Source organism: Papaver somniferum, chromosome 11 (assembly GCF_003573695.1).
Source record: "Papaver somniferum cultivar HN1 chromosome 11, ASM357369v1, whole genome shotgun sequence".
Classification (NCBI taxonomy): Eukaryota; Viridiplantae; Streptophyta; class Magnoliopsida; order Ranunculales; family Papaveraceae; genus Papaver; species Papaver somniferum.
The window spans coordinates 17827417-17843563 of record NC_039368.1 but is presented as its reverse complement, the minus strand read 5'-3'; the positions used below and the strand labels follow the sequence as shown (position 1 = coordinate 17843563).

The window sequence follows — 16147 nt, the reverse complement described above, 5'->3', positions numbered from 1 at the left end:
GTTACAAATCTAAACTCAAGTCTGGTTTCACTAATATTGTTATTCTTCTCGAGAATGCGGATTATGTGAGAAAATTTAGTAAAATGTTCTCATTCTCACTTATAGAAATGTGTTATGAAAATTTTAATGTTCATAAGGTCTTATTCAAGGTTGACAACAAGCTGTATAGTAGAATATGTTTTTGTTGTAGGTTGGATTTGGCTCGAACCTTATTTGATAGAGGAAAATTGTTGAATTGAGCAGAAGTTGTCCTTATGCAAACATTAGCTCTAAATTCTGTGTTCATATTCTTACTTCATGTGTGGTAATTCCATATGGATTGATTTTAATGCATAAAAATGATTGGGAATGTATGTATGAGCCTTTTTATAAACTTGGGTATCATCTGGATTTGTTAATGGATTTGGTAAAAAGGGGATACCAGCGTGTTGTCAGCAAGCTCTTTGAGGAGAAGCCACAACAACATAATGTCATCTGCACTATTTCGAGATCTTATGTAACAATGAAATATGAGTCTGCCAATGCAAGTGGATTAATTATTCAGATTCTTGTCAACATTAGATGGAGTCTCAGGGGAAATGTGGGTTCTCTAAAGTTACAGTTGAGATATTTTTTACTTACGACCCCTGCTTGTGTACGAAGAAGTTTAATCATTGCTGGAAGAGTATTTGATAGAGGTAGATTGCTTGAGTTAATCATGAGGAGTACTAAATTCTGCTTGAGTACTCTTATTTATGGTGTGTTTTTTCTTATGAGGTCACCCTGGATGAATGAGTATAATGGGTTGATATTAATGCCTAGGTGCAATGCAAATTTTGTATATGAGCTGGTTCTTGAATTGGAGTACCATCTGAAATTGTTAATTGAGTATTTGAATATGTCTTTGCTTACTCATAATAGTGACAGTTGTGTTACTCTCAAGGTTCTTAACTCAGAAGGTGCAACAAGTGATTGTAGTACGTTGTTTGAGGAATCTTCACAGAAAGGTGAAAATATCTGGGTAGTCTTGATTCTTCAAATGACAACGGAAACGGGTGCTGCCATTTCACAGGGACTGATTGCTCAACTGCAGGTAAAAGATTGCTGGTTTCATATACTAATGCCCGTAGCCTGGAAGGTATTCATGGATTACAGCATTTTGGTTTTGTTCTTTCTGTTTGGTGTCAGATAGGAGGAGAATCATCTATTACATCCTATGAAGATAGGAACAAAGATTAATCAAACTGTGTATTCTTCTGGCAATGAGGTTCTTAAACTGTGCTTCAAATATATCCAGCACCATCCACTCGTGCTTTTAGTACCTAAAGGGTATGAATGGAGAGTGGGAATGCATAATATATCCATAGAAGCTAATGGAATTGTCTGTCCTGGTGGAAATACATGGTATCTTGGCCGGAAGGAATTCCTTGTAAGAGAGGTGGGAATCAGTGAGATGCTCGCAAAGGATAGTACTGATGAAATCAGCGGACGTGGATGGTTGGAAGAAATGCTTATGGGAGTTGATTGTTCTTGTACTAAGCTAGGAGTTGCAGTTTTGAAGTTAACTGCCATACTGATAACTCAAATATGCAGTTTTTTAGAAGATACTGAAGTTGTTTGTGGTGTTCTACTTAGTGCAAGCACATCAGGAAACAAGATGATGCTTGTTGTAATTAAGAAGGGTGAGAATATAACACAAGAGTTGTTGGAAGAAATATGTAAGAAGGCTAATGGTGTTTTTACTCAAAAAAAATATGCACATCTGAGATGTTCCTTCATGGTGATTCGAACGGGCATTTACAAAGAATCCAGTGGAGTCATTGATGTTACTATGCTTGGTAAAGACGTGTTTGCTGAAGGTCTCAACCATTTACACAAGGAAGTGGGGGGTGAAATAATAGGAAAACTAAAGCATTGGGTGTTTGGTGGTGATGAGGAAATCATATGCAGGAATTCATGGCAGTCTTATGCCTATGTGGAGGTGAACTGGAATGACCGTGCTTTAGAGATACAGTTAGAAGTCATCTTGTTCCTTCCGGGTTCATGGAATGTTGGTTATGGGATTTGGATGTTGTACAAATACTTGACATGCATTAACGTTTCAACTCCAAGTTCAGTCCAATATCACATCACCAGGGATACTCAGCTCAAGCTGGTTGCTGTACAAGTACTTATTCTCACCACATTACATGGCTTTCCCATATACAGACTACACGGTAAATGGTGCATAGTCGTCCATGGATGGTTTTCGCTAGAGTTATCCACCAAAGTAGACGCTTTTTCTCAACAAGTTATTGGCTGCAGTGGAACCTTTTGGCCAATATGGGCACTACAAGTTATGCTTCTTTTAGTACCTTCTGGGCAGTGAATTTTGTAGATGGTGGTTTGTTTAACCTTAAGGTAATAAGCACCAGTGGCTCGATTTCACAAGAGAAGACCAGTTGCTATGGGCTTTGTGCTGAGATTATAAATCACATTTCTTGCAGTCACAGTATCCATGAAGAAGCTGCAGCAATCGTGCGTTCTATTAGCTGGACTCAACTCTCAGTCCTTTACAGCCAAGCTCATTTCATATCTTCATCCTTGAGGACAAGGATGATTCGGAGAGGTGGGTATTTGTCATGTACCTGGGGTAGGATAGAAAGGGTAATTGTGGTACTTTACTATTATTGTAAGGGTAGTCCGGATATTCGCATCATTGGTCATTTCTACAGCTATTTAGGCTGTGTTTGTTGTAAGGAACCAGCTAAGAAATAATGTAAAACTCTATCTTCTTCTCTAATTGCTTCTGCAAATTCTTTGTCTTCAATGTCTTCTTCTTCTTATCCTTATAATTCGTCTAATTCTTCTCCTAATCCTCTATTGTCCTCTATCTATCCCAAATCATTTTTACCCTTAGAGACCCAAACTGTTTATGATGATCCAATTTGTAGTGAATTCACTACACATTGTAGACAAGACTGGAAAAGTGATTTTTCAGGGAACTCGTGATAAAAATAACTGTTATCTCTTAGATACTCAGTTTAGCAATTGTTGCAATTTGACTAAGGTGGAATCTACACATCCTTGACACGTTTTGGTCACATCAATTAATGCCTTCTAACAAAGATCATCAACAAAGAACTTTTCAGAGGTGTTCCCAAAATTAATGCTAAGATTGATGGTATCTGTGGTGCCTGTCAAAAGGGTAAACAAACGAAAGTTCCACATAAATTATCTTGAGATATTCTCACTAAAGCTCCACTGATTTAATTCATATGGATCTCTTCGGTCCAATTCAACAACCTACTGTTGCTGGGAAGAAGTATGCTTTAGTTATGATAGATGATTACACCAGATTCACTTGGGTTGCATTTTTAGCACATAAGAATGAAACATTTGGTAAATTTTAAATTATTGTTAATAGAATCCAGACCGAACAGCGTCGCAAGCTAAAGAAAATTAGAAGCGACCGTGGAACTGAATTCAAGGGCACTAAAGTGTTTTAAATGTTTTGAAAAACTGGAGATTATTCAACAATACTCACCACCCATTACTCCACAAGAAAATGGAGTTGCATAAAGGAAGAATAGGAACATTCAGGAAATGACAAGGGTAATGCTCCATAACAAAAACTTACCGTTAAAGTTTTGGGGAGAAGCGTTGTTTATACAAAATGTTATTTGATCAATTATGTCTATCTACGGTCAAAGACCCTAAATACTCCTTATGAGTTGTGGTACAGTAAGAATCCCGACTTACATTATCTCAGAGTGTTTGGAAGTAAGTGCTACATTCTAAAAGATCGAGAACAGAAAGGGAAATTTGATTCGAAAAGCGATGAAGGTATCTTTCTTGGCTATTTAATCTCAGAACCCAAGTTATGATGGAATCAACAAATGTTATCATTGATGATCTGAGCAATTTTCGTCATGATGTTATGAAATTTCTCATTCCACCAAGGAAAACGACTTCTCCTTTCTAGGTGACCCTTGTTCCTGCAATAATGACAATAATATGGAATGTTTTTATCTGAACTCATGTGAGCTGTTTCAGAGGTTGACATACCTTGTTCTTTTGAACTTTTGTTGTAGATACCATTGGTGAGATTCATTTGTTGGAGATTGACATTAGCTTTGACAAAACTTACTTTGCTAGTGCATGGAGCGTCTATTCCCTTATAGCCCAATCATCGTGTATCACGATGATTTTTACATGCTCCCAGCATAGTGGATAATTTGGTAGAGCTAGTGCTAAAAATTTTCAAGTCTTCTTCCAACAGTTTGACCTTGTCATAAGCAGCCATTAAGTCAGCCTTAAGTTGTTTTTCTCGAGAGAGAAAAAAAAATTCTCTGTCACTGAAACAGTTTCGTTGAGAGTTATTCCTTCCTTCAGATTCTGCAAGTCTTTCTTTCAACACAAAGAGATTTCGACGAAGATTTTCACATTCAAATTTTTTTGAATGCATATTTTCTTCTCGATCTTTAAGAAGAGATTGTAGAAGATTATATCCACAATCATAAACTTTAAATAATTTTCTCAGTTTCTTGTTTTCTAGACAGAGAGGTGTCAGAAAATCAATCAGACATGATGTTGACCTCTTTTTCTTTATAAGATGGTCAAACAACTGGATATATTGTGAGACTTCCTCATCAACATCTGAATCACTTTATTTTGAAAGTTCATCCAACTGTTCATCCAGGCGTGTTTCCCAGCTATCCAAAGTTTTAGGAAATGAGAAAGATGTGAGAGTTTTCTCATGTGAATCTAAGCATTAAAAAAAGTCTGAATGTTTCTGGACTGGTGAAGCGTCGTTGGAGAAAGTACATCTGTCCATATAGTCAGATTGCCACAAACATAGATTTATAAGGTATTAGCGTGTTTTCCTGCTCTGATGCCAATTGAAAACGCGGGGGTACAACAACCACACCCAACTATTTCGTCCGGCAATCTGTATGGACTAAACTCCAATAAAATTCCGAGAGTACCAACTTAATGAAACTCAATCAAAAAAGATATCAAAGAGCTTTATCTATTTCTCAATACAATCAGTAAATCAGACAGATATGAATCCGTGAATCTGATTGGTATGAGAATAACTCGGATGGTACCAAAGACCAATGTCCGAGTGTCAATCAAGTTATATCCAACAAACAAGGTCGGATTCATCAATTATGATTGAAAAACGCACAACCTGTGATATTTCAATTATATAAAGAAAATATAATGCGGAAAAGAAATAACACAGAGACCAAAAATTTTGTTAGCGAGGAAACCAAAAATGTAGAAAAACCCCGGGAACTAGTCCAGACTTGAACACCACACTGTATTAAGCAGCCACAGACTCTATCCTACTCCAAGTTAACTTCGGTCTGGAATGTAGTTGAGATCTAACCAAGTCTCACTCCGATTAAGGTACAGTCGCGTTCCTTACGTCTCTTGAATCCCGCAAGAACCTGCGCAATTGATTTCCCTAGGTGACGTTGTAGATGGTAAATTTTCAACAAAGGTCAAAACCGTAAAATCATGATATTGCATGTTTCTGACACGGCTTCAGAGATCCATGTGACGATTCGTGTTTTACGAAGTATGGTGCATATGTCGCTCGAAAGGCCTCTCGGGAGCGTTCGACACTGGGCATTTCATCATAGCCTCTATGTAGAATAACGTAATTGGTCGGTTCTCCGTAAGATTGAGAGCTTAACGCCTTCAGGATACCGGTGACACTCACTGTTCCCTGACTACATAGAGGAATTTGCATCTACACAGAAGAACAATTGGGCGGTTCTCCGTAAGATTGAGAGCAATGACGTCTTCATGACAGTGATACTCACTGTTCCTGATTATGTAGAGAGACCCGTGTATAGACTCAGGCGGTCCTCCATACATGAAATGTTGAGAGGGCAAAACGTCTTCGGGACATTAGCAACACTCGCTGATTTACTGACTATATGCAAGAGATTAAATTCTAGGTCATATTCACCACTGAATTCCTAGAAGATAATTTATCTTATATCATTACTCCTATTTCATTATCGAAATGGTAATAGATAAATGTATTACTCTGATTTCATGATCGAATCCACGGATGATCTCATGAAATGGTAATGGATGTTACTCCGATTTCATGGTCGAATCCACGGATGATCTCATGAAATGGTAATATCACCACTTATTTTATTTCTCCGAGTTCATGGTCAAATCTGCGATTCCATGAGATGGTGATGAAATTATCATTTTATAATTCTGAATTCATAGTCCAATCCGCTGCTGATTTTATGGATTGATAATAAAATAACTACTCATCTTATTACTTAGTTTCATGAACTATTCTCCACTGAATTTCATAAATCAGTAATAAATACCCAACAACCGGGCATCTGGACCATCACTGAGTAAGCCCCACAAAAATGGTGCGAGTGTACTCGACAATGATGCACGACTGAGCACCCAGATGCACGAACGAGTGTCCAAAAAATATGAAATAATGAGGAATCCTTCGCAAAACAAGAGAAAACAATGAATATTAATAAAATAATAAGAGGTGCCCAAGGCCGGGCCCACCAACCGGCCGGCCGGCCGTGCCCTAGCCATGGTTGGCCCGTGCCTCTCCCATTATTTTTGTTATTTCGTGAACTCACGAAAACTCCTTGGTTTTAACAACTTTCCTTGTTTTTGCAAAACTCGTGAATTCTCCATAACTTGGTGGATTCACGAAATAATATTATTATAAAATAAGGAGAGGTGTACGAAACCGGGCAACCTAACCGGCCGGCCATGCCTAAGCCGTGGCCGGTCCCACACCTCACAATCCTTAGCCTTTTATAATTATTATTCCCTAATCTCATGAAACTCCTCCGTTTCAAAAAAAACTCGTGGATTCTCCATAACTTCAAGGATTCATGAAAAATAATAAAATAGGGAAAGGTGTGCGGGACCGGAAAACCTAGACGGCCGGCCATGCCCTAGCCATGGTCGGTCCCACAACTTTCAATCCCTAATCTTGCATAATTATTATTTTCCTCAATTCATGAAACTCCTGGGTTTGAGCAAAATTCATGATTTCTCCATATTTTCTCAAATATTGCTCAAATCACGAAAAACCAAAAGCCAATATAGTCGCACGACTGGCTAGCCTTTCACGGTAATTTTAAATATTAAAACACTTTTATTTTAATATTTTCAAAATATTGATGAATTGAGCAAACATGCTCATTTCAACAAAAATCGAGAATCCTCAGTCAAGATGAAACTCTTCTGAAAATTCACTATGTTGCTCGAACGCGCATCAGAAATACTGAAACTCTCAGTATGGAAACACGGACACCACAGCAACACGTGCATGCCTCCATGACCGACCAGAGTGATTCCCAGGGCTTGCACAAAGCCGGTCCCACATGTTTTCATAATGCTGACCTAATTTGTTCAGTTGCTCATACTGGGCCCGAACTCTCTCCAACCAACTGGAGAACCCTTCAAATGACCAACAACTGGTCCCGTGACCACCAAGAGCCGGTCCCATGCTCTTTTGGTCGGTACTCATCTCTTATACCTAGGTTTGTCACCTAACGCTGAATCCATCAATATTTCAATAAATGATGAAACCTGCATTTAATCATCGTTCTTTCACCAACTCTCAAACTGAGAACCCTGGTGCGTGCTCACTCGAGCACTGGGAATCACATGGACGTTCATAATCCCATGTGGTTGGTCCCTCTTCACTCATGACCAATTTTCATCAATTCACCAATTGTTGAAGGATTGATCAAAAAATTAGGGTTTCGAACAAACGCTCCACGAATCACCATTCTGAGCAAATTCAAACACAAAATTATGTTGATTCAGCAATCAACATCCAAATTAATAATATTCGGTAATTCACCAATATTTTTGATTAATATTTTATTGGGTCACGGCACCAGTAAATAATTCTTTGAATTGAGCAATACTTGCTCAGTTGCTCGAATACTGATCCAACCATCAATATTCGGTAATTCAGCAGTAGTTTGTCGAATTGAGCAACACTTGCTCAATTGCACGTCAAATTATCAATATTCAGTGTTTTGGTGAATTGAGAAACACTTTCTCAGTTGCACACCAAAATTATTAAATTCGTCGAATTGAGCAATACTTGCTCAGTTGCTCGACAAACTCTCAATATTCGGCAATTCGTCGAGTTGAGAAATACTTGCTCAGTCTCTAGTCAGTAATTCATTGAAATCTCAGAGAACTACATGTTCAATCCATGAATCACCAAGCATTCACCACTTACGGTCGATTCAACAAAATTAGACTCGCAGTCTAAATCCGTCAACAACTGACCAACTAATACACGTCTGCCTTGCAGACTCCATGATTCGTGAAATCTCAATCACGTCACAAATGGGGGACATCACTCAGGTTTTGGTCTGGCGGTCTACGGCACGTGGATTCATCCACAATGAGAAATGTGCGTAAGTCGTGTAAACGGTGGAAGGAGTTAGCAAAGTAGTGGGTGCACGATCAGTCAACTCTCCGCACGACATGGAACTGACTTTAGCACGATCTCACACTTTCCCACTCTTTCACTCAAGAAACCGTCACACTTACAGGGATCAGTGGTACATCATTCTTGCAATATAAATAAGTCTAAATCGAGGACATCAGGATCAATCGAATATCATCAATCATCGATTATCATCATTATCCGTCAACAACTCGATATAAACTTATTCACAGAACTCAACTTCAGCAGTTCAGCAATATTGCAGAAACCTTCAACACACCTACAATCCTTGATCATCACTGATCCCACATAACTCTCAGCTTCCCTCCTACAGATCAACCCATCTCCCTCTTTGCGACCGAATTGACTCCGGAACGACCATTGTCTTGGTTTAGGCCGGAGTCATACATTGATTTCCCGAATCTAAGCACCTCCTTTGCAGCGGTGCATCTGTGTGAGGATTAACATTTTGCCCGGCTAAGGAGTCTCGACAGCACACTCGACTCTCCACTTTCGAAAAAAAAACGGCGGCTCGTTTTTCCCCATCTACAGACGTCCTTTACATCCTAGAAGTTGCTACGACCCAAAGTCGAAGACTTATAAACAAATTTGTCTCCCACAGATAAGTCTATTCTATTTTTGATTTCTGTCTTTAGATAAAGATCAAGGTGAACAGGAAATACATCTAATAATCTGGTATTATGTCTCCCGAAGAGCATCCTAGAATATTAGTCACCTCACAATAACCTAATTGATTAACATAAGAAGTTATTGCAGAATCACAAGAGTCTGAGACGAAGAAACTGTTGTGATTACTTTTTATACCTTACCTATCGGAGATAAATCTCGAGAATATCTTAGAGAAGATTAAATTCAATACGATAGAAAAAGTAAGATCAATATAAACAACTATAAAGAAAATAGTCAGAACTGGCTTCACGAATCCCAAGCGAAGTATTTATGTCGTTAAACCTAGTAATGGTTCAGAAGAACTGGAAACCCAGGTTAAGAGAGAATCGACTCTAGTTTGCAACTAAAAGTGTCGGGATTAGGTTTCACAGATGCTAGAGCTTCTCCTTATATAGTCTTTCAAATCAGGGTTGCTTACAATCAAAGCTAAGATAGCTCTTTAACAAAGCAATTAATGTTTACCGTTAGATAAACATCTGACTTAAGATTCAAGTTAAGTTTGCTTAGAAAATAAGCAATCAATCTCCACCGTGAGATGGTTTAGCTTGATACACACAAATGAAATATACTTATATTCAGATATAGATGAACCGTACCTAAACATGTATAACAAGTTGGCTCAATAACAATTAACCGAAGTTAGCCATATGAACGATTTTAGCTGAATGTGATCTTTTGTGAATCATATCCCAAAAATTATGCTCTTTACCCTTTGTTCATAACTGGCTAAGCGGAGAAATTTTCCGGATGATTGCGTTTCTCTTAAAAATAGAGAAAAATATCGTTTGGTCCTTTTTTAGGTGGGCCCATGTCTGTTTATTCCTTTGGTCAAACGCCTTTACTGTTTGGTCCATAATTAAAAAAAATACCAAACAGACAATAATACCCTTACCTTAACTGTTAACGCATTCAACCCACGATCTCCTAAAAACGCGTCAACTGTCTTTCTCATTCTTTTCAGTTTCATTTTCAGAGAACTACAACTTCTTCGTCTTCTTCACTCCAAAACCCAGAGAACGAACATCAACAAAACCAAGAATCCACCAAAATCATTCGAAATTATTTCAACTTTCGCAAATCAAAATCAAAACTGTCTTTAAAAATCAGAAAACCAAACCCAAAAAATCGAAAAACCCTAGAAAAATTGAAGAAATCAAAACCCTAAATGGGTAAATCGAAGAGGAAAGTACTAGTAGATACATCTTCAGAAGAAGAAGTTGAAGAAAGAGATAGCCAATTAGTTGTTTTTGAAGGAGATAGTCAAGAAGAAGAAGAACCAGTGACAAAGAAATCAACAGTAAAGAAAGCAGCGAAAGGTAAAAACACTAATTCGAAGTTGATTTTTGATCTGTTTGTTGTTGAATTGAGCATGTATTCCAATTTTTCTGCTGTCTGCATGTTTCTCCTTTGGTGTTTGCCGGACTTCATTTCTAGAATGAAGTATAGAAAAATTCTACTGAGTCCATGTTTCTCATTTGATGTTTGCCGGACTTCATTTCTAGAATGACGTCTAGAAAAATTGTACTGAGTCCATACTTCTCATTTGATGTTTGCCGGACTTCATTTCTATAATGAAGTCTAGAAAAATTGTGCTAAGTCCATGTTTCTCCTTTGGTGTTTGCTGGACTTCATTTCTAAAATGAAGTCTAGAAAAATTATACTGAGTCCATGTTTCTCCTTTTGTGTTTGCCGGACTTCATTTCTAGAATGAAGTCTAGAAAAATTGCGCTAAGTCCATGTTTCTCCTTTGGTGTTTGCCGGACTTCATTTCTAGAATGAATTCTAGAAAAATTGTACTGAGTCCATACTTCTCATTTGATGTTTGCCGGACTTCATTTCTAGAATGAAGTCTATAAAAATTTTGATAAGTCCATGTTTCTCCTTTGGTGTTTGCTGGACTTCATTTCTAGAATGAAGTCTAGAAAAATTGTACTGAGTCCATGTTTCTCACTTGATGTTTGCTGGACTTCATTTCTAGAATGAATTCTAGAAAAATTGCGCTAAGTCCATGTTTCTCCTTTGTGTTTGCCGGACTTCATTTCTAGAATGAAGTCTAGAAAAATTGTATTGAGTCCATGTTTCTCCTTTGGTGTTTGCTGGACTTCACTTCTAGAATGAGGTCTAGAAAATTTTTACTGAGTCCATGTTTCTCCTTTGGTGTTTGCTAGACTTCATTTCTAGAATGAAATCTAGAAAAATTGTACTGAGTCCATGTTTCTCATTTGATGTTTGCTGGACTTCATTTCTAGAATGAAGTATAGAAAAATTGCATTAAGTCCATGTTTCTCCTTTGGTGTTTGATGGACTTCATTTCTAGAATGAAATCTAGAAAAATTGCGCTAAGTCCATGTTTCTCCTTTGGTGTTTGCTGGACTTCATTTCTAGAATGAAGTCTAGAAAAATTGTACTAAGTCCATGTTTCTCCTTTGGTGTTTGCTGGACTTCATTTCTAGAATGAAGTCTAGAAAAATTGCGCTTCAAGATTTTACAGTTCATTATCTACATTCTTATACCTTCATATTCTACCTAGATTTTGTACAAAAATGAAGTAAGCCGGTGTTGACATTATCTAGATTCATTCTTGTGTTGGTTCTTCTTTGAAAGCCTCATTTTATTGAATGAACTTCGAAATGCTTGAGAGTTCACCAAGTAGAATGAACTGAAGTATTGGTCCTTCTCAAGCCACACTTTATCTTCTTTTATAAGCTACTATTTAAAAAAATGTAACCATTAATCTTCTTTTCTTTTGTCTTTAGAAAAATTGTAGATAAGAAGATAAAGTGTAGCTTTGCTGGAGCCATTGCTCTTGCTGCTAAGATTAAAGCTCTTCCAAAACATGAGGCTTTGAATGAAGAACAGAAAGATGCTTTGTATAGGAGTCCGTTGGGGAGTGTAGCCAAAGTATTTCTGGAAGGGGAGATTGTTGCTACTGAATGGATTAAGTCAATACCTGCTGTCCAAGTTGTCTGCGATGCACATCAGTTCATTCCTGAAACAAATGAACATACGTTCGTTTTCAAAGTAGGGGAAGAAACATATGTGCTAAGATCATCACCTGAAAAGTTGTCATTAGTGTTTGGAATACCATGTATTACTGGAGGTGGAGTAGAAGAATCTTTCTTGGACACTAGAAACGTAGATAACTATACTACTGGAAGGTTCTATCAATCCTACTAATTTGTTCCACCTAAAAAGAAATTTTCTGATATAAAGAACACATAATTGAAATAAAAAATCATTGAGTTGATTAGGAATAGAGGATCTACTGAAGATCTTGTAACCATGTTTGAGCTCTTTCTATTGTCTACTATTTTTCTTACTACTGGTGATGGAGGTTCTATCCACACCAAGTACCTAGCCTTCCTAGAGGAAATAGATAGAGTATCTCTGCCGCATCTCATACACAAGCATTTGATGGAAAGCTTGAGAATAGGTTCTTCTGAAGGGTGTTACCTTTACTTGTTGGTGAGATGAAATATTATTCATTTTTTCATTTTGAGGTTTGATGTTGAAATGAATTGTTGCTGATAACTGACCAGTATAATTCTTGTCTTTTCAGCCTTGGTTTGCTGAGCATTCAAAGAAATTAAAACCCAAGTGGCAGGTGAAGAAAATAGTAGACTACCGTCCAAGATTTGCAAGGTGGAATATCGATACCATTTGCAAACACTTAACGTCTAAGATGAATGTTGATGATTTTGGAGAGGTAAAAATCTAGTACCATTATATTTTATTCAATTTCATATAATGAACTATGTTGCTTTAAGATAAAACTGGGAATTCATTCCATAAAATGAACTCTGACTGTTAATGTCGAATCATCTGATGTTCTGGTTCATTCTCCTTGTATTGTCATGGATACCTACAAGGAATGTTTAATGAGTGTGTTCATTGTGTGTAATGAAATCAATTTTTTTTTTGTGTGTGTAGCTGTCGGATATGTTCTTGGAAGAATATACCGATGCTGAAAACAAGCTCCTGCAAAAGCAAAAAGCCAAGACAAAGGCTGAATTGCTTGAGCAAGAATTCAGTCAAATGAATGCCCAGATAGAACATATGAAAGCTACACATGTTCAAGAAATAGAGGACCTGAGAGGTAAACATGCTCAAGAGATATAACAGTTGACAAAGAAGCATACCGAAGAGATGTTGGATCTTTTGTTAAGGCAGGAAGACCTTGAAAAATCACTTGCAGAAGCCACAACTTCGAAGACACTCTTTGATAGAAAGATGGAATGCCTTGAAATATACTTGGCTTCAAAGCAACCTGAAGTTGATGCATTGCTAGCTCAAGGAGGGAATGTGGCGAAATTCATGGCAGACCAAGCATCAGAGTACATGCGTATTAAATTTTTTACTGATGAGCATAAGGATGCTAAAGATATGCAATCATATGCTGTTGTGGATGAGGCCGTGGAAGCTGGTGTTGGAAATATGAATGATGATGTTGGAATTGCAAACCCAGATGATGTTGTGGATGATGGAATGCAAGCAGTACCAGATGTTGTAAATGAAGCTGTTGGAGGTTCTGATCATCTCTTTCCCGCCTTATCTGTTGGAGATCTTCTTTAGAAGTTGATGCAAGTGATATTCAGCAAAAGCTCCTTGATGAGATGACTGAAGTAGAGCTTCCTTCAATTCCAAACAACACCACAGCTCCTTTGAGTATTGATCAATGTGTGAACTTGGGTAAGAATTCTAAATTTTTTTCTTCCTTCTGCAAATATTTTAGTTTTACTTTTCAAGCATAGGTTGGAGTTCATTCTCATGGATGAACTCTGGCTACAATATAGAAGTTGGACTTCATTCTGGAAATGAATTCTGACTTTTCATGCAAGGGTTGGAGTTCATTCTCATGGATGAACTCTGGCTACAAATATAGAAGTTGGAGTTCATTCTTCTGAATGAAGGTGTATACCATGTTTGATGTTTGATGAATAATACCATGTTTGCTGGACTTCATTTCTAGAATGAAGTCTATAAAAATTATACTGAAAATTGTTGTTTGAGTTCATTCTTCTGAATGAAGGTGTATACCGTGTTCTATGAGTTCCTTCTTTATAATGAAGGTGTATACCAAGTTACCTCTTTGATGTTTGCTGGACTTCATTTCTAGAATGAAGTCTAGAAAAATTGTAAAGAGCTCATTCCTATAGTAAACCATGTTTCTCCTTTAATGTTTGCTGGACTTCATTTTATAGAATGAAGTTAGTAGATCTATATGATGATGTTGTAGAATGAAGTTAGATATATTTATGAGTTCATTCTTTAGAATGAAGGTGTATATTTGTTAGATTTATGCTTCTTGAATTATTTGTAACAGCAAGTGACACAGATGATATATTAGATAGAGAAAAGCATGTGAGTCTGCAGTTTATTGATGACAAGAATGAGAAGAATGAGGATTTGAATGATGAAGAAGCTGATACCGTCATCAAAGCTACACTAAAGGCAATCAATAAAGACTGTAGTCCTCCTAGTTTCTCGATTGGGATGACACAGTACCAGCCTACTCCTGTGTCATAAGAAGCAACTGGAGTAGTTACTAGGTCAAAGAAAGCAAAGACAACTGTCGCAGACGTGGAAACATTTTCGCAAATAGTTGCAGAACTGAATGAAATTGGCCTTGGTTCATCGATGGAGCAGACTCAGAAGACACCTGTGAAAGTAGTACCAGAAGAAACTAGTAGAATGGCTACTATATCAAACAAACCAGTGAAACCAATAGGGGATGAATTCATATCAGGATCAGATTACAGTTTAAAGAAAACAAGATTCAGACTGATGTTGAACAAAGAAAAGAAGGTAGTGGCAAAGGTACCACCTCAAGTTGATAGAGATAAAGAAGTGAATAAGAAGAATATACCACAGGCGCAACAAGAGATAAAGAAGAACCCTGTTGGTAAGAGGAAAAGAGGATCCGAGCCTGCAAATGTTCAGGGAGCAACACCACAGGCGCAACAAGAACATCGGATTCAAGAAGCAGCAACACAGGCTCCTCGAAGAGTAAGACAAGAAATCAAGCCAAATCTACCAGAACTAAGAGGATCTCCTTTGTACCACGGATTTGATAATGCTGCGCTGGCGGTATTTGGTGATTTCTTCGGCAAAGCTATGACTACGTATGTTTATATTACTAGCTCTTTATATGTTTCTCTTCAATAATTCGTTTTTGGTATAAACTTTTGACAGTTCATTTTTTCTTTTTATTTTTGCAGTCAAGCAGCTTGGAAAGCAGAGAATCACAAGCAAATTCCAATTTCAGTTCAAGGGAGTGAAATCTTTTCTCTGTTGTTCAATGATTACTTGGATACCACCTTGCTGGGTTACTATATATAAAGAAAGTATAAAGCTGCAAACAACGGTAGAATGCTCAATGATAGCGAGGACAGTGAGACTCGAAGAAAGTATATCAACTTCGAGATTATGAATTTAACATCATTCGTAAGTGTGTTTCTTCCTATCCATTGATAAAAAGTGAACTATTTGCTTGCAGTTTGTCTGATTTAGATAAAAATGCATGCCTATGAAGGTTATTTTGATTTTTATCTATTTGAACTGTGAACTGTATAATCCAGCATGCATAGAATGAGAACTGCTTATCTAATTCATTTCTCTTTTTGTTTTCAGACATTTTTTGCGTGGCACAATGAACTTAAGAGAACAGAAGAAGTTGATCAGTTTATAAAAAGCATGCCTGAAAAAACCGAAAAGCTGTTCATTCCTATGATTACTGACCCACACAGTGGTAATGCAAAATCAAAAGGGTCACTAGGTGAACACTGGCATCTGCTAGTTTTTGACATTGGCAACTACACATGGGAGCATTACAACTCCATCAAAAAGGGAGAGCTTGGTAAGCAATGCAAAGCTGACGCAAACAGAATGGCTATGTACTGCATGAAACACATCAACTTGTGGCTACAAGCTCATGGTAGGGTGAGATGCAGCAACGTCAACTTTGAAAATCTGCCAGGAGTGCCAGATCAAGGAGCATATCCAGATTGCATGTTG

General features: G+C 37.5%; 1 protein-coding gene across 1 annotated transcript; it reads left to right on the top strand.

Moving 5' to 3' along the window:
- Nucleotides 1–273: 273 nt before the first annotated feature.
- LOC113323462 lies at nucleotides 274–2761 on the top strand. Its single transcript, XM_026571778.1, has 2 exons — nucleotides 274–1072; nucleotides 1168–2761. Exons 1-2 carry the CDS (start codon nucleotides 329–331, stop codon nucleotides 1216–1218), a joined length of 795 nt encoding a protein of 264 aa, XP_026427563.1. The 5' UTR covers nucleotides 274–328; the 3' UTR covers nucleotides 1219–2761.
- Nucleotides 2762–16147: the final 13386 nt, after the last annotated feature.

Excerpts from the sequence above, each read along its gene's own strand:
- LOC113323462 (XM_026571778.1), top strand. The coding sequence starts at position 329 with ATGCATAAAAATGATTGGGAATGTATGTATGAGCCTTTTTATAAACTT. Across the intron at positions 1,073-1,167 it reads GACTGATTGCTCAACTGCAG|ATAGGAGGAGAATCATCTAT; the intron begins GTAAAAGATTGC and ends GTTTGGTGTCAG.